Source organism: Hemicordylus capensis, chromosome 1 (assembly GCF_027244095.1).
Source record: "Hemicordylus capensis ecotype Gifberg chromosome 1, rHemCap1.1.pri, whole genome shotgun sequence".
Taxonomy (NCBI): Eukaryota; Metazoa; Chordata; class Lepidosauria; order Squamata; family Cordylidae; genus Hemicordylus; species Hemicordylus capensis.
In genome coordinates this window covers 267,517,516-267,541,105 of record NC_069657.1, presented here as the reverse complement: position 1 = coordinate 267,541,105, position 23,590 = coordinate 267,517,516, and the positions used below count along the sequence as shown (strand labels likewise).

The 23,590-nt window shown below is 44.7% G+C and overlaps 2 protein-coding genes across 8 annotated transcripts in view; one reads left to right on the top strand and one right to left on the bottom strand.

Annotated features, from left to right (window-relative positions):
• LOC128340191 (phosphatidylinositol 3,4,5-trisphosphate 3-phosphatase TPTE2-like) overlaps positions 1–1,886 on the top strand; it is a 40,671-nt gene extending 38,785 nt beyond the window's left edge. For all 4 annotated transcript variants that reach the window (XM_053285056.1, XM_053285058.1, XM_053285059.1 and 1 more), the window contains one exon: positions 1,571–1,886. In XM_053285056.1, the coding sequence (XP_053141031.1) occupies positions 1,571–1,673 (103 nt within the window). In that variant the 3' untranslated portion in view covers positions 1,674–1,886. The remainder of the gene's footprint in view (positions 1–1,570) is intronic.
• A 4,050-nt stretch (positions 1,887–5,936) lies between these two features.
• Positions 5,937–23,472, bottom strand: SLC25A15 (solute carrier family 25 member 15). 4 transcript variants are annotated; one of them, XM_053285045.1, is made up of 9 exons: positions 22,878–23,341; positions 22,284–22,534; positions 18,224–18,280; positions 16,958–17,080; positions 14,164–14,422; positions 12,088–12,225; positions 10,450–10,619; positions 7,079–7,237; positions 5,937–6,216 (listed from the first exon to the last, which is right to left on the bottom strand). In XM_053285045.1, exons 4-9 carry the CDS (start codon positions 17,010–17,012, stop codon positions 6,095–6,097), a joined length of 903 nt encoding a protein of 300 aa, XP_053141020.1. In that variant the 5' UTR covers positions 17,013–17,080; positions 18,224–18,280; positions 22,284–22,534; positions 22,878–23,341; the 3' UTR covers positions 5,937–6,094. The 4 variants fall into 4 exon arrangements, with proteins under 4 accessions (XP_053141020.1, XP_053141024.1, XP_053141019.1 ...); XM_053285049.1 differs by lacking the exons at positions 18,224–18,280; positions 22,878–23,341 and adding an exon at positions 23,366–23,472; XM_053285044.1 differs by lacking the exon at positions 18,224–18,280 and having other exon boundaries at positions 22,878–23,340.
• Positions 23,473–23,590: the final 118 nt, after the last annotated feature.

The window sequence follows — 23,590 nt, the reverse complement described above, 5'->3', positions numbered from 1 at the left end:
TTTATTGGTTTTATCTAATTTATTATTAGAGTACCAATTGGTACTCTACTTAGTCAGCTTCTCCTAGAAAAAGGGAGAACCACCCGTTGCTCTTGAACTTGATCCTGTTTAAAAGGCTCTCCATCTGTCCAAATCAGGGCAAGTGCAGATCAGCAGTGGGCTTAATGTTTCTCCTATATATGTCTTTCTGCTGTCTGAGAAATGCTGTCTCTGCCTCATGGGAGTGTGTGTGTGTGTGTGTGTGTGTGTGTGAGAGAGAGAGAGAGGGGGGGGGGAGGTCCATGCTGTTTCCTTGCATGGAATCATAACACCTAAACAAGTCTCCAAGAAAGGAAACTGGTGAATGAATGAACTAAGTAACTCAAAAGCCAACTTGCTTTCAGGAAGTCTCATTGACTACTATTGGACTATCACTATGGATAGATAACCTCTTTTCACCATTAAGAAGAAACTAAAGATTAAATTGATATTATTGTGAATAAGCAGCAGAAATGTGTGTACTTGCTAGAAGAGAGCCGCTACCAGCCCATTGTCTTAAGCTCTATTAACACATTATGTACAACATGTGTACAATGTACACACACTGATTTGTACGCAGTTGTTCATATGTTCTATATATAGCCTGCATTTTGGGGTGGCCTGTACCCAGGTTTACTTGTAAAATGAATGCATGTGCACTCATTCACACAAATATATGTACAGATACCTGTATACATGTACAAAGTAGCATCTCAACAGGACTCGAATTGTAGGTCAATCTGATATACAGTACATCTGCAAGCAAAAAGTTGTGCTTTTTGGGTCAGAGGGCAATAAAATAACATTTTTGGCTGGAAGGCGTTCTGCTTTCCGTTAGTTTTAATAGTTGGCAATGGAAACTTTCCTGATTGCCCTCCATTCTTTCGACATACATAAGATCATCCATCTTCTTTCCTTTCCAGCATGTTGCCAGATTACCCAAAAGCATCAATTAAATACAACATTGTTAGTCTTGTCCTTCATTACTCTTCAGGCAGCAAAAGGACAGCACTTGTGGGTAGATGGGAAGCACTGGAAAAATATGGCATCACATGGAGAATTGAAAGACGCCTCTGTCATATGGCAATATTAACCAAAGTTAATGACTTCGGAAGGAACTGTAGTGAAGAAACTTAGCTGGGGCAGAGTCCTTGCAGAGCTCCAGTTGCTAGACATCAAACTAAAAACTGCTTAAGAGAGCTGTATAGTTGATTTTTTTGTATTTTCTTGGGTACAAAAACTACTATAATACATCTGAATAGGCAAAAATAAGTAATCCCACCAGTAGAAGCATCCTCAACCATCTGTTGAGGCTTCGACAGATGGGCAGCGGCTGTATTATTGTGCTTAAAATGGATTGTGTGTAAAAAGCTATATCTTGTGTGTGTGTGTGTGTGTGTGTGGTTAAATGCAGTGAACAACATGCTCCATTGTTTTGCCAAAAAGATGCTTGTGCTACCTATACCTAATGGGCTTCGCACAAGATGTACCCTATCAGTCCTTCCGTCCATATATAGTCTGTGAAAGAAACACACTCTTTTCTTTCCCCCAGACTTTTCTTGGCTAGAAAGGAACTGGATAACCCACACAAGCCAAAGACTTGGAAGATCTTCAGGGAAACGTTTGCTGTGGAGCTCAACTTCATTGAACCATAACCAGGAATGAGCAGTGACTGTTCAAATGGAGTTGCTCTTCTATTTCCTCCAGGATCATGTAGCTCTGCCACTGGTGTGGTATTGGCCTTCTGAGATTTCCTTTCCCTCTTTATGTGTTGATGGGAGTACTTTAGAACTGAAGGTTAAACAAATTACCTAGGTCTTCTGTCTTGTCGTCCTACTTCTATGATGATTAAAACAATCAATTTGCCAGCCGGTTTAGGTGTGTTTTTTGTAAAGTCAACAGTGGAGTGGTGTGCACTTCACCCCCGCTTCTTAGGTGACTGTCCTGGATGTGAACTAGGTGGTAAATGCATATTGGCAAGCCATGATCTGGATAGGGCCATTTGAATTTGCTTATCTGCTCAGCATGTAGGAAGGCCCAGGTTCAAGCCCTAGTATCTCTAGGTAGGGTTAGGAAATACCCGTCTGAAACCTTGGAGGACCAGTGCCAATACTGAGATAAATGGACCAATGGTCTGACTTGGTATAGGGCATTTCCCATATGCTGTGTAATCCATCTAGGTTGATACATGCCCATAGAGTTCCAGCAACAGTCTTAGACTAGAACCCAAGCGATCAGAGTTAGTGACTTGTAAAGAAGACTTGGTTTGCATTAGCCCGCTCATCCAATGAGGAATGGGCTCAGGATGGGCTGGAGTGTGGTGGCATACCAATCCCTTTGCTGCACAGCGGATTCGCTGAAAGTAGGATGTTGGTGTTGAAGCTGACCACACTTGTTCCAGGTCTGTCTGTCCCAAATATGCTTAGTTTCCATTGGCCTGGAATTAGATGATCTATGGATGTGGATGACACTATTGCAAAGGCTAGATTGCTAACTTTTGAAGGCACAGTTACAGGCCAGTCTCAGATCCCTGCTGTAGTAGGGAATCCACCAAAATAGTCTGCCCAGCCCTCCCAAGAGGCTTGGAGGGGCTTCATTGTGTAATCTCTGATTTATGCAGTGTATGAGACAGATGAAGCTGTAAGGAAGATCATTAGAGCATGGGATGTTGACTAACATTGAAGCCAATCCATTTGTGGTATTGCTGTCTCTTCAAAGTGGCAGCTATCAAATGTCCTGGCTACCATTTGGCGGAAAAGTCACATGCAGGACTCTCCCAAAGTGACTCCACTCAAATTGATGTGATTTTCGGTAAACTTTCAGCCTACTTTGAATCACACAGTTTGATGGTGTCAGAAATTTGAGCAGTCGGTGCTTGAGGTGTCCAAGGCTTTAATTCTGGATTCCTCCCTTACTGCAGATGGTGTATGAGGTTGGACTTGTATCTATCTGAACAGCTGAGAGCCAGGCAGGAGGTTGGTTCCTCTTTGGCTTGGGCCTATTGTTTCACACTTGCACATTAAGATGCCAGGTAGACAGCTTTGTGTCAAACTTGCCCCATTCTCAAAAACTGAATAGGAAAACCTGAGATTCGTTTTATCTTCCTTTTCCTGGGAAAGTGGATAAAAATGCAGTGGCCCACCAGATCCAGCTTCCTTGCTTACAATTTTTCCTAGGCAGTTCTTTCCAACTGCAGTCTAGTTTCTAACTTGGGTATGGTAATATTACTTCAACCTAAATAGCCACTGCCTACAGATCAACCCACAAACATGGAGCATAATGCATGCCACCTCTTTCTGCAGCCTTGGATACCACCATTGATCAATCATAAGATGCTGCCGACATAAGCTGAGTAGGCAGGTCGTTGGCAAACTGCTCTCATGCTTTCTTTCAGTACAGATACTTGGGGAAAGTGTTTATCCCTTTAGAATATTTCTCATAAGAGTCCTTAAGGCTTCAGATTATTTTCTTTTTAAAAGTCCAGTTGGTAAAAATGCAAGCATGGCATTGAACTGCTTGTGACAGCACCTCTTCCACATTGTGGCCATGGTCTAGGACTGTCTGGTGCCAAGACAGTCAATTCAAAAAGACTGAAGGCCTTGTGATGAAGGCATGTCATCTAGCCCAGAAGCCATGGGCTACTCCTAGACCTGCAGGAGCAATGGCCCAGCCTCTTCTGCCCATTCCACCCAGCACACTGGCTGTAGCCCTTGGTCTTGCCACAGTATGGTAGTATCCACTGTGTTGTGTCCCATTTGTCCTTCTCTACCCACTCCAATCTGCCTTGTGGATTTTAACACCTTAACCAGGCATTTGCATTGGGATGGGCTATGACTCAAATATGGAGACAGTAAGGGCCAAATTAGTTGTTGCATGGGCACTCTGTGCCTAGATCTCACATAACTTGCTTCTCTCAAAGTTGTGGGGAGGCTCGTCTGTATCGGGGCCTTTGGTACAAGGGGGACCCAACTCTTGCTCCATGTAAAACATGGGTGTGTTTGGGGTTTATTTTGGAGTGAAGTGACTCTCTGAAGAGTGGAATGTTGCCCCACAACTTTGTGTTAATATTGTAGTGTATATTTTTGTGTTTCTATACTCTTTTATAGAGTTCATCTGCTAGCTGAGCAAAGAGGCATCTTTCAGAGTGGTAGTTCTCTTGTATTTAGTGGGGGAGAGCAACTGTCCCTATCCAAACTCAGAACAGCATCCCTCCAGTGGTTGTTGCTGGTGTCAGTCTTATATTTAAGATGAGCCTCTTATTAGGTATTTTTCTATGTAAACTGATTTGAACACTTTGAAAAGTGATATAACTGTAAAAATATTTTTTGTAGTAGATAGGCTCATTTAGCCTATGCTAATAGCCAAAATATATTTTGGTAGATAGTTGTCCCTCGCCAACCGCAGGTTTCCCATCACGGTTTTAAGTATCCATGACTGGGAAACTGGCAAGTCTTGCCAATCGCGACCCGAGTATCTGTGGTTTGGTAAGATTTTTTTTTTTTTTTGCAGTTTGGAGGGTCAGGGTGACTTCTGGGGGTCCCCTTCACTCTTCTTGCTGTCCATTAGAGATTTAAAGGCATTCTGGGTTTTTGTCATTTTTTTCTTTATTTTTAGGCCTTTTTACTACCATGATTCCCCCAACTCTATTTACAATGCTTTTCAATTGCTAGTCAACCTCCAATTTGCCAACTGTGGGGTTTCCCCGGAATGGAACCCTTGCAGTTGGGGAGGGATGACTAATATTGCTTTAGACAATATAGGTAAGCAAGTCCTTGACAGCATGGTAGGCACTAGCATTCTAATTTCCATTCGGTGGCACATTATGTTTGGGGAGCTGTTTAAGCAAGGGCAAGCCTATCACTCAATGTCCATCACAGGGAAGACTCCTGGGACAGACTGTAGATTGCTGAATATATCCTACAGAGGGTGTAGATAAGTGGCATTATCCTCTACTGGGCCTTTCTTGCAGTAGGTTACTCCAAATCTACCAAACCTTACTGAAGCAAAGTATCAGCTGATTAGTGGAAGACTTAAATTATTGCTAGTTCTGTGACAAAGAACTAGCAGTAGTTCTAGTTCTATTGCATTGACAGCACATGCAGAATCTGCTAGCATCAAGTCTCAGCTTTGTCTCTTATCAAGTTCCTATGATATGCAGCTGTGGAGAAAACCTAACTTACCTTTTCTGCTAAAGGCTTAACAGGCTAGGGTGGACCAGAGGGACTGCCAATAATCCGACAAGCTAAATGCCCCCATAACACTGTCTTCACTAAGAAATGGCTATTGCATCTCTTGCTAGAATCTAATACATGTAAAAGAACCTCACCCATTACATGGTTGTTTAAGATAAATTCAGATGCTTGCAAAAAAGGAATAAAAATCACCCTTGGCAAACTCCTGCAGTAAATAAGTAAACAAGTTTCTGTACTTAACTGCACAATTTTATCTTCCTAGTTGCAAAATAGAATAGAGAAGGAATATGAATGTGCTGGCACAATTTCTTGATTCATGTGGGTGCTACAGAGCTGTAACATGCAAGTGGTAATACTTTTGGGAGGGATAGTGGGTACAATGCAACTTAGTTAAGCAGTCAGGGTTCTTCCCGCTACTCCCACCCCCAGCTGCTTCAGTGGTGAAATGATAATGCTGAGGAACATGTGTAAATCAAGGAATTGGTTTGGCCCATGAACACTATACATTCTGAGTAGTTCACTGGAATAGAGCTGCTGACTGGCTTAGCAACATTAAGTACGAATATTGCTGCTCTTGCTCTAGCATCAGTTTGTCTTCATGGTCAGATCATTATAACCTGAAAGTTAAAGTGTGGTATACAGCACTGCCCATAACACATGTAGCAGAACATAAGATATCTGTGTTCTATTGTCGCTGGGCATATAGCCCCAATAGTAAGCACCATCTAGAAAACACAAGATGTTTATTGAAATCAACTGATACTTAAAAAACACACCTCATTTTGTTTCACAACAGGAGTTTTACAACCTATGGTGTCACTCTCGCCCCAGTCAACCTCTGCAATGACCTATAAATGTATCTCATTCAGTCTAAAATAAAAGCTTTAGCTTTCAAACTGGTTCATCATTAGCTTCCGGCTATATTCATAGGCAAGGAACAGTGCACCATTGGCTGGGAAAGCACGAATCATAGTAGGCTTCAGTCCAGAATACAAGGCAGACACACCTGGAAATGAGAGTTGGTGTTAATAAGGCTATTTCTTAAAACGTCTCTCAGCTATTTGTTCTAAACCAGTATCTGGGATCAGTAAAAGCTTATCTGAAGACCAATACTCAAGCTCAATCCATACAGTGCCTTTCAACAGCGATAGCTGGTGGACCAACTAACATCCTCCTGGACAGAGATGCTTAGCCACACTTCTCCATGCTCTGGTAATCTCCAGATTGAATTACCACAATGCACGGTCTTGCAGCCCAGAAGATAGCCACTAGGCTTCAACTAGCTGGCAGGAACATAACTTGCTAGTGTTTAGACAGCTGCCCCCAGTCTTGGCACAATTCAGAGTGCTTATCTCAAAGTCCTGGAAACCTGAATGGTTTTCTCCAGTACTAACCTGGAAAATGCTTTATATTGAAGGATGGGGTATAAATGTAAACCAAAAATTGCCTAAAGCTAACACTGCATTACAGTATTTTTAATACAATAGGCAGTATAGCTTTAAAAAGCCCAATAGTACGGAGGGAGGCTCAGCTGAGGCTTTCCTTAAAGTGGTGTTAGCTTGTCCCTCCTGGAACACAGGCTAAATCAAGAGATCAAACACTACCAGAATGCTCAGGCTTCCATGACTCCCCTTCAGCCACTGGGCATCCTTCTTAAGTGCTGGCCTCACTCCTATAGTTCCTGGTGCTGAACACCCTGGCTGAGTGCAGCTGGTGTCTGCAGAGACGGCCCACATAATTTCAGGACTTCTTTGCAACTGAGTGAGATGACATGCCTAGCAAGTTTCAGGTATAGTTTGCACTCTTGTGTGGCTATGCAGATTCTTAGACATTCCCTCTCCCACTAAACTGATCTTTTTTGTTCTAACCTTCATTCTGGAACACACTTGCAAAAGTGCCCATAAAGCCTGCCTGTTTTCCTGCCATGGAAAGAACTTGGATTCTAGATTTGATGCAATCCACTGGATAGACAGCAATCCATAAGCAGGTGCCACCAAAGCCACCGCTGACCATTAACACAACAGGACCTGCAAAACCAAACAAAAGCAGCTCAGAATACTTTCGTACCTAAAAAAGAAATCCAAGAAATATCCTCTCCCACTCTGGTAAAAACAATTAAATGACCATTTGCTGCCTTTTAAATTGTACCGTAAAACTGCTGTTTCTCCCTACCTAATAGCAGAGTGGGAGCCATTAACCAAAGAAAAGGCCTTTGTCCAGTTTTAATGTCTTGGTGTGCTGGGAAACAGAATGAATGCAACTGACCATAACTGTCCCTGTTTTATGAAGTATGATGAGAAAAGAATCCAGCTTTCTCCATTGGAGTTGAGGCTACATTGCTCAGTGGTAGAACACATGCTCTGCCTGCAGAAGGTTGTAGGTTCATTCTCCCTCACTGGGGGAGTGTATCCAGTGTCGGGTTGTTCTTCTCACCTGCTCCAGGACACGGCCAATCAGCAAAGTTTCATGAGACCATATGGGAGGAGCTACCCCCTTGGCCTCCAGTTCTTGTCCTGTCTTGCTCCAGAACAGGTACACTACTTTGGGCTCGGTACCTCAAAACTCATTAGTCTCTATTTCTCAGACTTCCCACCCTCTTGTGTTGCTTAGAATGAGACAGGAAAGGGAGACAGGCCTATAGGCCACCTCCAGCCTCAAAGGCAGGATGCCTCTGAGTACCAGTTGCAGGGGAGTAACACCAGGAGAGAGGGCATGCCCTCAACTCCTGCCTGTGACTTCCAGTGGCATCTGGTGGGCTACTGTGCGAAACAGGATGCTGGAATAGCTGGGCCTTCTTGGGCCTGATCCAGCAGGGCTGTTCTTGTGTTCTTACGCATGGCTAAACTAACTTCTCAGTGCCAGCAAGCCACGTCACTAGTCTGCTGCAGTGTGTGGCAGCTCCTCCAGCATGGCCACTCACACTTCCTGTAGCGAGAGGGGTTTTGTCCTATCTCGGGTGACTCCACATCCCACCACTAAAATTCACCCCAAGAAGACCAACAAAACCAAGGTGTGAGCAAGCTGCGTTGGCCTCCACTCCCAATACTCTTGCCGCAGCCTCTGTTGGCTTAGAACACAAAGGCTGTGGAGGGCCTGGCAGACCTTGAGCAGAGGTCAGGGCAGTCTGCCTTGGCAGGGGCCTCGTCCAGTGGCCCAGTCAAGTGTGTCAAACAAGTGTCCCCTCCTGTGGATGGCGGCAGCAGCAGCTCCTCCAGTTGAATTTGCCAGTCTTACACCACCACCACCACCCCCCCACTCGGAGGAAGAAGTGAAGGAAGGGGAGCCCTCCCCATATCCAGGCGCTACTCAAGCACCTGGTAGTGGAAGAGCTACGCAAGGAGCCCCTTCCCCAAATTCCCATCAATTCTTCTCTGACCTTGCCCAGCGCTCCAGACTATGATTTGGCCAACAACTGCGATAGGGGGCGCTCCAATGTTAGAATTCATTCTGCCCATTTCCCCCAGAGTATCTCACAGTTCTCTCACCCCTAGCAATCCGCACAACCCATTCACGTCCTTTCACCTCATGGCTCACCTACTCGCAAGGCGCCAATTCCACTGGATGCTCCAGATGTCTCGGGAAAGGGGGAACAATCCAATGTCTCCGTTTTGGACAGAGTAGAAGGGGAATTGTCAGGTGAGGTGGGGCTGTCCCAGACCAGTTCCTATTGCCTATTCCCTCAAGTGGACTTTCCAGTTCTGCATAAGGCATGTAAGACGCTTAAGCTGGAAGGGGTTCTTCAGGATCCCCTTCAGGATTGTTAGGAGGAGATGGAAGTGCTCCCATTTGTACACTGAGATTGTTGTGCCATGCCTCCAACTATTCCTGAACTAACATTTTATATAACACGTTATAGTCAGTTGGAATGGGACAACCCCAGAGGGTAAGGGCCTGCCTCCTCCAGTGAGGCAATTCTGCACATCCATAAGTTATGGATAAACGCAAGGTTACTGACACGATCTTACCAAAAGATGGAAATTAAGTTTTCAAGAACCAGGATGACACATAGTGTTATGCAGCACTGCATAGGTCCCATCAGGCAACAACCCTATCCATGCAGTCTTCCATGACACATTCTATTTTTGCTCAGGCCTCTATCCTATGGGTCAAGGAACTGTTACCACTGGTTCCCCAAAAGCTCCCCAGACTCAATCAAGGGCTTAAGCTCGGGAAGGCAGCAGCCTTCATGGCTGACTCCTCCTTGTATGCCACTCAGTTATCTGCCAGGGCCCTGGCCTCTGATGTGATGGTCCATCAGTTAATATGGTTAAACCAGAAGATAGATCAGAAATAGCAAAAAGACTAGTGTACGCTTCCTCCACCCCTCACATCTGTCATATCTCAGGGCCAGACGGGGGGTGGAAATAATATTGCTCCCACTCCCACTCCCACACTGGCTTTGGTTCTCAGACCTGGTGGAATGACCCTCTGGATCTATGATCAGACCCTCATCTCCTGCACCAAGGTCCAGTGTTCTATCCAGAACCGGAGTGGATGAGGCTGTTCGCTTGGAGGCTCAGCAAAGGTCCTTAGCCATTTGTGTTTATTCCCACTGAGTTATGAACACCTTGCTAGGGTCCCACAGTTAATGCCACTGATGAAGACTATGCATCGGTCGAAATGCATCTGGCTCAGGACATCAGAATGCAAACATATCTCCTTGGACTGTGCTATACCATGGGAGTGCAAGCCACTTGTGGAACTGTTGATTCCATTCCTCAGATACAGAAGTAACTCCCTTGAAGCTTAGGACTCCTTTTGGAGCATTCCCTTTAGGACTTTTCAATATATATATTTACAGATCTTTCTACATATACTTGTAATGGCTTTTATCTTTAACAGAGTTTATTTTGTTAATCGTCTTTGCATATATTTTGTTTGGATTGATATTGGTTTTATTCAGGTTACCTTTTACCATATGGTACCTATCTTTTACAAAATGAGAATATTGTGGATCCTGATTGTTAATACATTTATACTCTGATTTAAACTAATATAGATAAAGTATACAATTTTTGTGGGGGGCACTCTTTTTATTCACCACTATATTTTTACTGAGACCCTATATGATTTTATATAGTCATGCTGGGTTTTTTTCTTTTGGTACATATATCATTTACAGCAAATTTTTATATTGGATGTTGGAAAGTACTGCAAATAATTTAGGACAGGCTTTTATATTTGAACCAACGTGCACTCATTTGGACACTTTTCATATTGCTATTGAACTAAAACATACCTAATTCTTCTTTTGGTCTCCCAAAGGCAAAAAAAGTCCGACTCAGTTCATAGCCTCCAAAAAACAAAAAATAGCCAGGAATTTCTCGCAGCAATGTGCTAGACAGACCACGATAGAATCCAAGGGGACCATCCTTCTGAAGAACACCTTTTATTACTGACCAAACTGTACTGGGAGAGGAACAAGACCATCAGACAGGTGATATTTTGCAAGTTTAAATGGAAACCACTTGCATGACGTGTTCTTTACAAACGGCGGGAAGAGCAGGGCAATTTGGAAAAGAGTATACAGGATTCCACCCATTTGGGCTGGCCTTGGCAGCCTAGCCAAGCCAAGATGAATGGTCGCTAGGACCCTAACCCTATACTTCAGAGCAATCCTATTCCCATTTGCTTGGAAGTAAGCCCCACTGCATCCAGCAGAATTTACTCCTAAATACAGGTGAAACTCGAAAAATTAGAATATCGTGCAAAAGTCCATTAATTTCAGTAATGCAAATTAAAAGGTGAAACTGATATATGAGACAGACACATTACATGCAAAGCGAGATAAGTCAAGCCTTAATTTGTTATAATTGTCATGATCATGGCGTACAGCTCATGAAAACCCCAAATCCACAATCCCAGAAAATTAGAATATTACATGGAACCAAGAAGACAAGGATTGAAGAATAGAACAATATCGGACCTCTGAAAAGTATACAGTGTACTGTGCTTGATTGGCCAGCAAACTCGCCTGACCTGACCCCATAGAGAATCTATGGGGCATTGCCAAGTGAAGGATGAGAGACATGAGACCAAACAATGCAGAATTGCTGAAGGCCGCTAATGAAGCATCCTGGTCTTCCATAATACCTCATCAGTGCCACAGGCTGATAGCATCCATGCCACGCCGCATTGAGGCAGTAATTGCTGCAAAAGGGGCCCAAACCAAGTACTAAATACATATGCATGCTTATACTTTTCAGAGGTCCGATATTGTTCTATTCTTCAATCCTTGTCTTCTTGGTTCCATGTAATATTCTAATTATCTGGGATTGTGGATTTGGGGTTTTCATGAGCTGTACGCCATGATCATCACAATTATAACAAATTAAGGCTTGACTTATCTCGCTTTGCATGTAATGTGTCTGTCTCATATCAGTTTCACCTTTTAATTTGCATTACTGAAATTAATGGACTTTTGCACGATATTCTAATTTTCCGAGTTTCACCTGTAAACATGCACAGGGTTGCCGATTTAGCCCTTGGCCTTGCATTGGGCCTCCACATAATCAAGGACAATCCTCTGCTCCCCTCCTCATGGTTGAACCAGGCTCTAGAGGGCCTCAGAAGTCCAACTCAAAGGACAATCCCTGACCACCTCCCCCCAAACTGATGCTTTACCCCCAACCCATTACATTGCCACATTTAGTATATTCTCCTCAAGCAAGATTGCTCTGTTGTGTGTCCTTACAAAGCAAACTACACTGTCCCACCTTGACTAGAAAGTGTTTCTGTTGGAAAGAATTAGATGAGACGGAGGTTAAGGGAGGACTGGAATGAAGCAGGCCAAAAGGTATGTAAGGATGAGAATATAAGGGAAAGGGGAACAGTGCTTTTAAATGACAGAATTTCTGCACGGGTAAATGTTATTTACTTATGTCCTTGGACTATCTTCCCCGTTAACTTCAGCTCATGCATAGCCTGTAGGCGACACTTCACAAGCTCTGTGGGACAAAGGACCAAGGTGGCAAACGCCGAAGCAAAGGAGCCAGCAGCAGCATTTTGAAGGTCACTGTAAGAAAGAGAAATGGTACATGACAGCCAGATGACTTGATTTGCAGCATAGCCAAGCAGATTTCCACCAGCCCTTTCAGCACAGAGAGCCATGCTCAAAATGCATGAGCAGAAGTACCAAAGTTGATTTTGTGCCAAAAGGTACACCAACCACCATTTTTGAGGTTGAAGACTGGAAACTTTTATATGACCTTAGGCTATTTCCAATAATTGATGGGTTAGGTCGGCGTTCTTGAGGAATGTGGTACAGACATTTACAGCCACCTAGCAGTTAGGACACCTTTTATCCTTTACAACTCTTTTTTTGCTGCACTCCCTTTTGGACACCGAGGATTAGGACGCTGTCCTAGGGGCCTTGGTAACTTCTCAGATCGAATACCCCAGCTCACTCCATGCTGTCTTTTTGGAAGCTTCAGGCTGGTACGTCACACAGCTACCCACTTTGTGATGGAGATCGGTAGGCAACGACACACAGCACCTGTTTTTTAAAATCCACAATGGCTTTCAACCATTTTCTGGGCATATCAGGTGTTGGATTTTGGCTCTGAAACTCCAGTCAGTTTAGATCCTGCATATCTTTAGAAATATCTGCCCGTACAACTGCCTTGTAAGATGTCAAGAGAGAGTGTTGCTGTGGGTTGCATCTATGGCTCAAATCAAGACTGCTGTGGGATCAGAGCCGAACTTTTTTGTGAAGAACCCCACAATCCTGGAGCTCCCTCCTCCCTGGGGAAGTCCATCTACTTTCTCTCTATTCACACTCAAGCAAAATTCCCATTTAAGATTGTGTATGGGCACACAGTGGCTTCATGGTCTGTTTGGTTTTAATCACTGTTAAAATTTACCGGTGCCTAATCTACTCTTGCAGCCACCTAATGGCGCAGTGGGGAAATAACTTTATTAGCAAGCCAGAGGTTGCTGGTTCAAATCGCCGCTGGTACTTATAGCAGGCAGCAGTGATATAGGAAGATGCTGAAAGGCATCATCCTGCGTGGGAGATGGCAATGGTAAACCCCTCCTGTATTCTACCGAAGACAACCACAGGGCTCTGTGGTCACCAGGAGTCAACCCAGATTCGACAGCACACTTTGCTTTAAATCTATTATTTAAAAATTATTTAAATTTTCAGCTTTAGGTTTTGTTTCAGTTTAATTGCAAACAGCTTTTGGTGGCAATTGCCTAGAAAACCCATAAATAAAACTTTAAAATAAATAGTTGATAGTTGGTGCAGTCATGTGGATAGCTGAACGACAGGAATATCAGGTGACTAGTTAGGTAAGTAATTTATTTGTCAAGGCCATAGGTCATAGCTAGTCTCATGTGACCCAGTCGGATGATGAAGTAGGCTCTAAATGTCACTTAGGGACAAGGCTGGAGTAGGAATATAAAGCAAGGGGGAAGTTCTGGTCTTGGTGGTTGCTGGACTTAAGCCTCTGCTTAGCTGCCTGGGAAGGAGGCAACACCTGGCTTCCAAGCTATGCAATCCTTGGGACAGACTTAGCATTAAATACGTGATATGCTTCATGAGTTACAACTGCCAGAGCTCTAGTAGTTCCCTTTGCTTCATAAAGAGAGGCTTTTGAGATGACTTTTTCACCTGATATGAAACCAGTAATTACGTGGACTATTCTTTCACATCCCCTTACCAGAAAAAGCCATTAGGAAACATGCGACAGCTAGCCACATGTCCTGAGTGCCTTGACACTCTGATCTGTAATCTAAGTAAGCAAGCTAGCAAGCAAGCTAGCTTAGAACCACCTAAGTACTCCAGCTTAAGTGGTTTATGACCCACACGTCAGCAAAACCCCTTTATAATTAGGCCACACAGCGCACAGCTAGCCGAGAGACCTGCTTCTGGTCCTCCCAGTTGTTACTTTATATTCGGCATCTACTTGATGCAGAGGGGTTTGAAGGGACTACAAGGTCAGTCACTAACCTCAGCTTTGCTTGCTTCTCTAGTCCAGCAATTTTCCTCACAATTTGTTGGCAAAAGCCATAACACATGAAGAGCACTGAGTTTTCAGCTATATTAGCAACAAGTGCTGGGGTGGTTCCTTTGTAGAAGCCTCGAAATCCCACTTGCTTGTAAGTCTTCACAAAACAATCGATAATCCCTTTGTACATGTTGGGGAATGTCTGCATTTTTACCTTGGCAGTATCAAATGGCTGGCCAGTCACCACACAGGCAGTCCCCCCTGCATGAGAAGAGAAGAATTGTGAGCGTTAGAAGAGTGCCTGATATTCATTAAGAGAGAGGATCTGTGCTTTTGAGAAAGAAAATTACAACCAGAAAACACCAAGTAGCATGCTGGAAGCTGGTCTTCGCCAGAGTAAATAGATCCCACTTCATTTATTTCAGCAGAGTCCTACCAATTTGATACTCTAGAAACTTATACTATCAAATACCATCGTAGCCAAATGGTGAGCATGTTGGACTTGAATTGTAGAAGCCAAAGTTCAAATCCCCACTCAGCCATGAAGGTCAGTGGGAGACCTTCAGCCAGCCTCCCTCTTTGAGCCTAGCCTACTTGACAGGCTTCTTGTGAGCCAAAGAGAGTGAGCTTCTAGTACAGTGATCTTCATGATTTTTCAAGTGGGGGCAAAAAATCTTCAATGTGAGAGCCATTTCCCACTCTGACGGCTGAGCTGTACTGCACTCAGTGCCCAGAGAAAGCCCCCTTAAGAGCTCTGTGAGGAATGGCTACACTTCCCAGCACTCAAAATGGTGCAGCGGCTGAAGAAGGTTCAGAATGGCCATCTCCGCATGGTGCTGGGAGGCTGTGCAGAGTATTCAGCTTTGGTTGAAGCTTTGCACAGGCCCAATAAACAACGGGGCAGAGGCGGCACTTAGGGTTGATGGGGGTCACCACAGGCCCCTGGGGCCTTACAGTGAAAAACACTGTCCTAGGAGGAAGGGTGGGATACAGGTGTAGGAAATAAATCTAATAGGTATGCTAGTTAGCCTCCCCTTTAGCTGATCCCGGGTCCTACTGCTGCAATGCTTCCACTGGACAGAGGAAAAGCAACAGCCCAAGTGTGTAACCCTCACCCCTGCAGTGTCCAGTGGAAAGAGAAGGCACAGAGTGGTGAAAGACCTAGAAACCAGTGCCGGTATATTCCTAAAACCAAACAGAAGAGCTGAGGAGAAACAGCGAGTGATAAGGAGCAGTTTAATTTGAAGGAAAACAAAGCTGGCATCATTCCTGTGAATGGAATCCTAAGCAGACAGCAAAGCGTTGAACAGAAGTTTCACCCTCTCCGCATCTCATGGGATGAAGCGGAAACTGTTTAAACAATAAAGACATGAACGTATTAAAAAACAAACCACAAATGCGAATACTCCTGGCAGCCATTTTAAATAGCAGCTAGCAGCAACTGGGGATGACAGCAGCACAGTTACTTTTGCTGACTAGGGAAGAGTAGCTGCTCCCCAAGTATTATTTTATTTTTATTTTTACATTTTTAATATCCTGCTCTTCCTCCAAGGAGCCCAGAGCGGTGTATTACATACTTAAGTTTCTCCTCACAACAACCTTGTGAAGTAGGTTAGGCTGAGAGAGAAGTGGCTGGCCCAGAATCACCCAGCTGGTATCATGGCTGAATGGGGATTTGAACTCGTGTCTCTCTGGTCCTAGTCCAGCACTCTAACCACTACACCATGCTGGAACCATGGTGATACTGATTGCTCAGTGCTCCAACGGCTGGCCAGGACAAAGACAGGTCTTGCGGGGGGTGGGGAGGAGCTCTTCCTGTCTGAGAGTGCAGGGCAAGGCAGCAGTGAAGTGGTTCATGTGCCCCCTATGCTTGCGTTGCATGCTGGTGGGAGTCTGCTGCTGGATCCTTCCACAGGATCCCTGCCCCCTCAAAAAGGCAGAAGGGATTCAAATGTATGTATGTATTACACCCCCACCCACCACTTCAGAGGGCAAAATGTGATCAGTCGTCAGTCAAGCAAAAGGGTCAGAGCGGTACACACAGGTCAATTTGGAAGGCAGGGAAACTCCCCTATAGGAAGAACAGCATGAGATCACTGTTCTTATCTTGAATGAATTTGAACTTTGCATAGAAGTGTCACAGACCTACTGGCCTCTTGCATTTCATGGCTTTTTGGCCCCAGTGCCTTCCATCTGCCAACTGAAGATAACACTTCATGCATCTAACAAAGTGGGCTCTAGTCTATGAAACTGATGCCACAATCCATCTGTTAATTAGTCTTTAAGGTGCCACAAGATTCTGCTGCTCTGACAGTTTTCCCTCACAGAGGAATGTGGACTATACCATTGCCGAAGGCAAATTGTTGATGTTGGCAACTCAGTTCAGACCTTTTTGTCACTAGATAAATAATTCAGAATGGGAAATATTACCTTGCTTCTGGTTGCCTTTATCGCTCAGCTTAACTTGTGATGTATTTTGAACTGCTCATGTGAAGATTAAAACTAATACTCAATGAATTCAAAACAACAGTTAGAAAATTATTAGACAAGGATGTTTACACATTTATCTTTCAGAAGTAGCCAGGATTTCACTGAAGGGAAGCAATATATCTAAGAAGCTCATAACAAGGTCAGCGTTATCTCCCCTCGGTGTCACTTAAGCCTACTTTTTAGGAGCAGGATTGCTGTCATTAGATGTTGCACTGTGCATTTGGAGAAGGGCTTGGCTTAAGGACACAAAAGCTGCTGCTATCAGTTTCTAAACAATTTGTTAAAACAGGATTTCCTCAGGCTTACCGACAGCTCCTGCTGTGAGGTCAATGGCAGCTTGAATGACGGGGTTTGTTCTCATATTTGCTGCTTGCTTTGTCCTGGCTCTAAAACTTCCCTGGAGCACGTGTGGAGTTGCAGTGGGTGCCTCTAAAGGGGAGAGAAAAAGGAAAATACTTACAGCTGCAAAAGTTACAATGAACAGCATTTCAATTTCTATAAAACAGCAAATGAAAGACTGATGATGATAGCAACAGAAATAAGATGAGGCTCGAGTATCCTGTTGAATATGGAGCATGCAAAAGATCCATGTTTTAGCATCATGGTGCATTAAAATGTACACTCTGGCTTAAACCAGCCACAATGATAAATGTGCCATTTGGGCTTCATCATCTCCCCACCTGCCCTGAAATTAGTGAACACTTTATGTGACTTCCCAATGATTCCCTACACAAAGGCTGCAATTCTTGCTTATTATTTGCTTTTCTCCTGAACTCAGTAGGACTTATTTCCAAGCAAGCATGCATCAGACCAGGCTTCACAATAATCATTTTATTTATTTTTGCATTTCTATCCCGCTCTTCCTCCAAGGAGCCCAGAGTACATGGTTATGTTTAGACTCATAACAACTCTGTAAGGTAGGTTAGGCTTGGAGAGAAGTGACTGGCCCAAAATCACCCAGTGAGTTTCATGGTTGAATGGGGATTTGAACTCAGGTCTCTCTGGTCCTAGTCCAACACTCTAACCACTACACTACACTGGCTCCCATTGTGTATTTGTTTTGGGAGGGGGCTTGTGCTGTATATAGAAAGATCAAGTAACTGCTGCACTAATTGAGCTATGTAACCGGTGCAGCAAGGGTTAATTGTGCACGCACATGCACCCACACATGCAGGGTGAGATGAAACAGATCAAAACCCAGCCAATCCAGATCCCCAGCACAAGGCAGGAGAACCAACCCAAATGACTAAACTGTACCCATCTACATGTTCCCGTGTGAATGACTGCACAGGTGTTCATTTTAAAAGTGAATCTGGATACAGGCCCCTTCAAATGCAGGCTGCTGATAGGAAGTGTACTACTTCTATATGTGTACAGAACATAATGGCCCAGTGAAAACAATATGTCATCCACCAGCCTGACCACATGTGAGGATAATGTTTATACACTTTAAGTGAGCTTGTCATTCCCCACTTCCAGCACACTAAAGTGCCCTCCGCCATGCAATTAGGGGAAGATGCCTCGGCATGCTGAGTCTTCCTCTCCAAAATACTATTGAGTGCCATTGGGTACCTTCTGACTTCTTAGCTGGATCTAGAATCCTTCATGGACACAGCAGCCTATTCTCTTCTGCAACAGAAATACCCAAGGCATGACCATTTCCCATTTCATTTGCAAAGATAACATTTCATAGAAAAGAATGGAACTCCAACTGCATCACAGAACTATTGGTTGAATCATGGCCACTCTCTCTGGTCCCTGACATCCCAACAGAAACCAAAAACACAGCAGTATCCTCCTGAACAGAGGCTGCCAGAGAGGAGGCCTCAAAGCATCACCAGAACAAAATACATACAATATCCATAAATCTATCAAACTGTCATATTTATGAGTACAGCTTTGTATGAGCATACATATGATGATAATTAATATTTATCTACCGCTTTTCAACAAGAGTTCCCAAAGCAGTTTACATAGATATCACCACTTTTAAAAGGTGCCTCTTTTCTAAATTAGCAGAGGTCTGCCAGAGAGACCAAAACATTTGAGGTCAAGAGCAGATTTAAAATAAACCAGAGCTATAGGATTGTATGCTCCATCCATTCAAAAATTGTAGGCAGATTAAAAGCAGTACAGCCAGAGAAGCATACTGCCAATTCATTAAGATGAATATTTGCAATTCACCAAACTACACTGCAGTGCCTCTATTCTATGACCTAATGTGCTTCATTAATACCTCTAATTCCTAAGCTCAGCAACCTACTTAGAAGCAAGCAGGAAGATGGTCAAGCAGGGCCTTCCCCCTTCTGCGAATGGCCAGAAACAAATGCTTTGAATAAAGCCAGCTTAAGATCAAAAACACATTGTGCCAGACTTTCCTGAATCAGCGGTTCCCAGTTCTTACCTAGTGAGTCTCTGTAAATCCAGGGGGGAAATGTTTGAGCTTCCTAAGTGTAACAAGTAGGAACTGGTTTATTTTATTGTTAGTATACAACCCTTAGGCACTCAGTAAGCTAACATTAATAATCATCAACCACTACCCCCAGTCCAAAGCCAAGAGTAGCCTATGATGGCCAGGATGGAAGGGAAATTTTCATTCAGTATGAAAGCAGACAGGGGTGCAACATGTTATCAATTAACCACTTTGATTCAACACTTTAAGCAGACCTTGACAATTTTTCTTTGGATTTAGAAGCCGGCCAATGGATACTTGACAAAATGACTGCCCTGACAGTTATTGTGAAGGAAGGGAGGATAAATGGGCTTCTCTTTATCTCTTTTAGATGTAACATTTTTAGAACAGAAACAGGATTGCCTGAAGCAAATACAATTTTTATTAAATAGCTCTACCTCTGAATATCCCAATCTAAGAACCACAGTTTGATTTCAAGGTGCCATGGCTCCCTGGCACCTAGGATTTGTCAAGGCTTTAAAGTCTTTTTGAATCTTACATATCTCAAAGAGTAAAATTTAGAACCAGCAACGCTTTAAAGTCAAGTGGGAGGCCATGTGAAGAAACAACGGCATAAAGAGAAAAGAAAAAGTTACAATAGTCCTCAACACCCTCACAGAAAGAGACAACCCAAACAGCAGAAGAGTGGGAATCTTGCCACTCAATGTGCCACCAGAATAAAAATCATACAATATTTATAAACCTATCCAGCTGCCAGACCTGTGTGAATGAACAGCTCTTCATATAAGTGTGGGGACAAGAGGGCTTTGTTACAGGGATTTGCACATAACATGCAGTTGTTTGTATCGCTAAATGGTACCGTAATAGGTCTAGCTAGTTTCTTCCTTTCCTTCAACTCCCCTTCCCCCCCCCGCAAATGACCTCCCATTTGACTTTATAACTTTGCTGATTCTAAACCTTATCCTTGGAAGAGAAGGCAAAATAAACATGAGAAAACTGCAGGGAGGTATTTTGGGAATATTCCAAAATGTTTCTTGCTACTCAATTTGCCTGAACTGTCTGGGCAATATGCTGTCTGAGGAGAGCAAACACACAAGTGGCAAAGCAGTGCCCACGAACCACATCCTCGGCTGAGTGTCTGACAGAGGCAAGTGTCAGACAAGAACATAGAGAGGGCTTCTCCCCGTAAACAAGATATATTTCTAGAAATGTTCCCACCACCAGATTTTGCTGGAGAAGGAATTACATGCCACGTTATTGCAGATAATATGCCAAATCAGACCACAATCTATTTAGGGAGTTGGGGAAATTTGCATATTAAAATTTTCTGGGGGGAAATCTTATGCAATTTTTAGAAACCTTACATGAGTACCCAGAATGTTGGGGGCAATATGCTAAAATCATTGTAAACCGCTTAGAGAGCTCCAGCTATAGAGCGGTATATAAATGTAAGTGCTATTGCTATTGCTATCATTGCCAGTTATTGAAAACTTTTCAAGCCCTGTTCAGGCATTATGGAACAGGGTACAGAGCTAATGTGAGCAGGCTGGCTAGCCTTGTACAGACACAATCTGCTCCAGCATGCTCTGTATCCATGGCCCCTGCATTTGTCTAAAGTGGGCAAACACTATACCCAAGGAGAGTTTCTCCCCGTCACCAGGAATGCTGGGGGAACTCTGGGGGTGTGGCTAGGAGGCCCATTGGCAGCAGGAGGTATGGTTAGCAAGCATGATTCTGCTGCATCCCTTGTGCATTTGCCAGAGATCACAAAATGCCTGAAAGGAGCTCTGTGTTGGTCAGTTCAAAGACATTACCTACTTGTAATGAACAGAATTATATATCATAGTTATCAAAAACATGTGTTGGGATGCCTGTGCATGTGTGTGTGATGATGTGAGAATATGGATGACATGCTTGGCAGGAGGGAGTTTGAATTAACAACTTGTGAAGGGCCCTTCAGCTGCCACAAACGAATCAGTAGCGCATGTTGGACCCTGCTGAAGCTGCACCCAGACAAGATGCCAGCCAACCTCTCTCCAGACTTTCTTTAACCGATTTAACACTTTCCTTTCCAAAGCCTGGCAGTGGCTACAGCACTGTCTAGTTCCATCTCTAACCACATCATATCTGACTGCAATAGGAAGCTGCCTTATACCAAGTCAGACCATTGGTCCATCTAGCTCAGTATTGTCTAAACTGTTCCACCCATCTCTTGTTTCAGGCTGTATTTCCACTAGACTATATGTTGGTTTGGTCACTTAGAGGTGCCCTATCTCAATTGGGGGTGACAGCGGAAAACGGCAGAGATAGCTGAGCCGACTCAACAAAGGAACATAGGAAGCTGCCTTATACTGAGTCAGACTATTGGTCCATCTAGCTCAGTATTATCTATACGGACAATATTGTCTAAACAGACTGGCAGCAGCTTCTCCAAGGCTGCAGGCAGGAGTCCCTCTCAGCCCTGTCTTGGAGATGCTGCCAGGGAGAGCACATGGAACCTTCTGCATGGAAGCATGCAGATGCCCTTCCCAGAGCAGCTCCATCCCGAGAGGAATACCTTACAATGCTCACACATGTCTCCCTTTCAAATGAAAACCAGGGCAGACCTTGCTTAGCAAATGGGACAATTCATGATTGCTACCACAAGACCAGCTCTCCTTCCGTCCACGTCAATTCACAGGTTGACTCTGAAGCCCAAGGCAAGAGTTTGTCAGTAGGATCTGTATAGTGTCATCTTTATATTTTTTAGTGTTAAGAAGGTGGCTGATTACAGGAGATGCCAGCGTAAAAAGGCATTTGTGGAGTGGAGAGAATCTTGGCTGCCTGCCAAGAAGCTGCTGTGCTCATTTGCTTCATCTTGAGATGACAAGCTTTGGATGAGAGGAGGGAAGACACAGTGAGTCAAGAGATCTACCCAAATGCTCTCAGAGGTAGAACCCCAGAAGACACACACACTTACTTCTTGCCTAATTCTGCTTGTTCTGTGAAACAAGCCACCCTGCATCCTTTACTGGGGTAGCTCTTGTAGCAAGAGGGACAAGGGCTTGGTAGCACCTTATTGTTCCAATTTATTTCCCTGATGTTTATCTGCTAGTAAACTGCTCAGAGAACTTGCATTTTGGGTGGTATAAAATTATGTTGAATAAAATAAATAGTTTACACACACTTCCAGAGGGGTAGCCCTGTTAGTCTGTTGCAGCAAAACCAGACTTGTCATACCTTCAAAGTCAGCAAACTTGTCCTAGCAGAAGCTTTGGTTGGACTACAACAATACTCTTCATCCGCCTGCATGGACGACAATGCATGTGATGAAATGGGCCCAAGTCTACGAAAGCTTCTGCTGCTAGACTCCCCCAGACTCCTTGTTGGTTTCTGTGCTCCAAAATTCTCAATCACATCCCGCTCAAGAGGGACTGGGTTATTTGGCCTAAAACTGTTGTGACAATCTCTTGAAGCCGTTTTTGTTTTTCCTTTAAAAAAGAAAAAGGAATTTGAATGGGGAGGGGAAATCAGGCGCTGAAAGTGGATTATTTGAGATGGGAGGGGAGGAAGGAAGGAAGAAGGAAGGGAGGGAGCAGACACGGCTCTTGGGAGTCAAGCCTAGCCGGGGACCTGAGCAAGTAATTGGGCGGGCGAGGGGAGCGGGGGGCGAGCGAGCCTTCATCATCTGCCCGCGCTGGGCAGCTCTGGCGGGCAAAGAGGAGCTGTGCAGATGCTCTCCCAGGCAACGGACTTGAGTCTTAAGCTCCTGTCCGCCACGGCGCCACGTGGGCGTCCGCTGGCTCGCTCAGCTCCTGCCGAAGCGCCTCTTACCTCCAGCCGCCCCGTCGCAGCCGCATCTCCTATCTCTGACCCATTGCCGCCGCCGCCGCATGAGCGGCGGCTATAACGTGGCTGGTGCTAAAGGAGGCGCACACCCGGCGCCTCCCGCTTGAGAAAGGGCTGGAGAAGGCGGAGCTGGAGCGCGGCCTGGGAAGCGGAACTGGGGGACCGCGGCCGCGAAGGCGGCTCCCAAAGCCCGCCCTGCAGCTGCCAGCTGGCAAACACGAAGGCGAGAGGATTTGCTCGGTGGTGGTTCCCGAGAGAAGGGGGCGGGAGGGCAGGCAGGCACGTTCACTGGAGGTGGGAAAGGTGCGTCAGCCGGCTGGGCAGCTCAAGCCCGGGTTGGGCATTTTAAATGTTTAACCATTCCCTGCCCACGGGCTGCCCCCATTTAGAAACGCGCGGGCCGAGGACTCCCGGAGTCGACTGGAAAGGAGGAAAATCGTGCCTGCCGCCTACTACCACCTGGCATTGCTTACAAAGTAACGAAGGGCCAACGGACGCTGCTTGCTCTGAGCGTGACCCGCAGCTGTTTCTTGGGAAGGGCCAACCTCGACTGCCCGCCGGTTCAAGCAGCCAGCGCGATACATTCCTTAAAAGCAAGGACCGGCGCAAAAAGACACGCTTCAGTTATCGTTGGGAAAGCTTGCAGCGGCAAGCAACCTGACAAATCAGAGGCCTGATCTGAACAGGAGTATATAAGA

What these genes read in the sequence shown, in the direction of transcription:
- SLC25A15 (XM_053285049.1), bottom strand. Translation starts at nt 17,012, where the DNA reads ATGAGAACAAACCCCGTCATTCAAGCTGCCATTGACCTCACAGCAGGA. An exon ending in CCTCACAGCAGGAGCTGTCG is followed by an intron (nt 14,423 to 16,957) that starts GTAAGCCTGAGG and finishes CTTCTCATGCAG; the next exon opens with GGGGGACTGCCTGTGTGGTG. An exon ending in AAGATAGTCCAAGGACATAA is followed by an intron (nt 10,620 to 12,087) that starts GTAAATAACATT and finishes TTCCTCTCCCAG; the next exon opens with TACAGTTTGGTCAGTAATAA.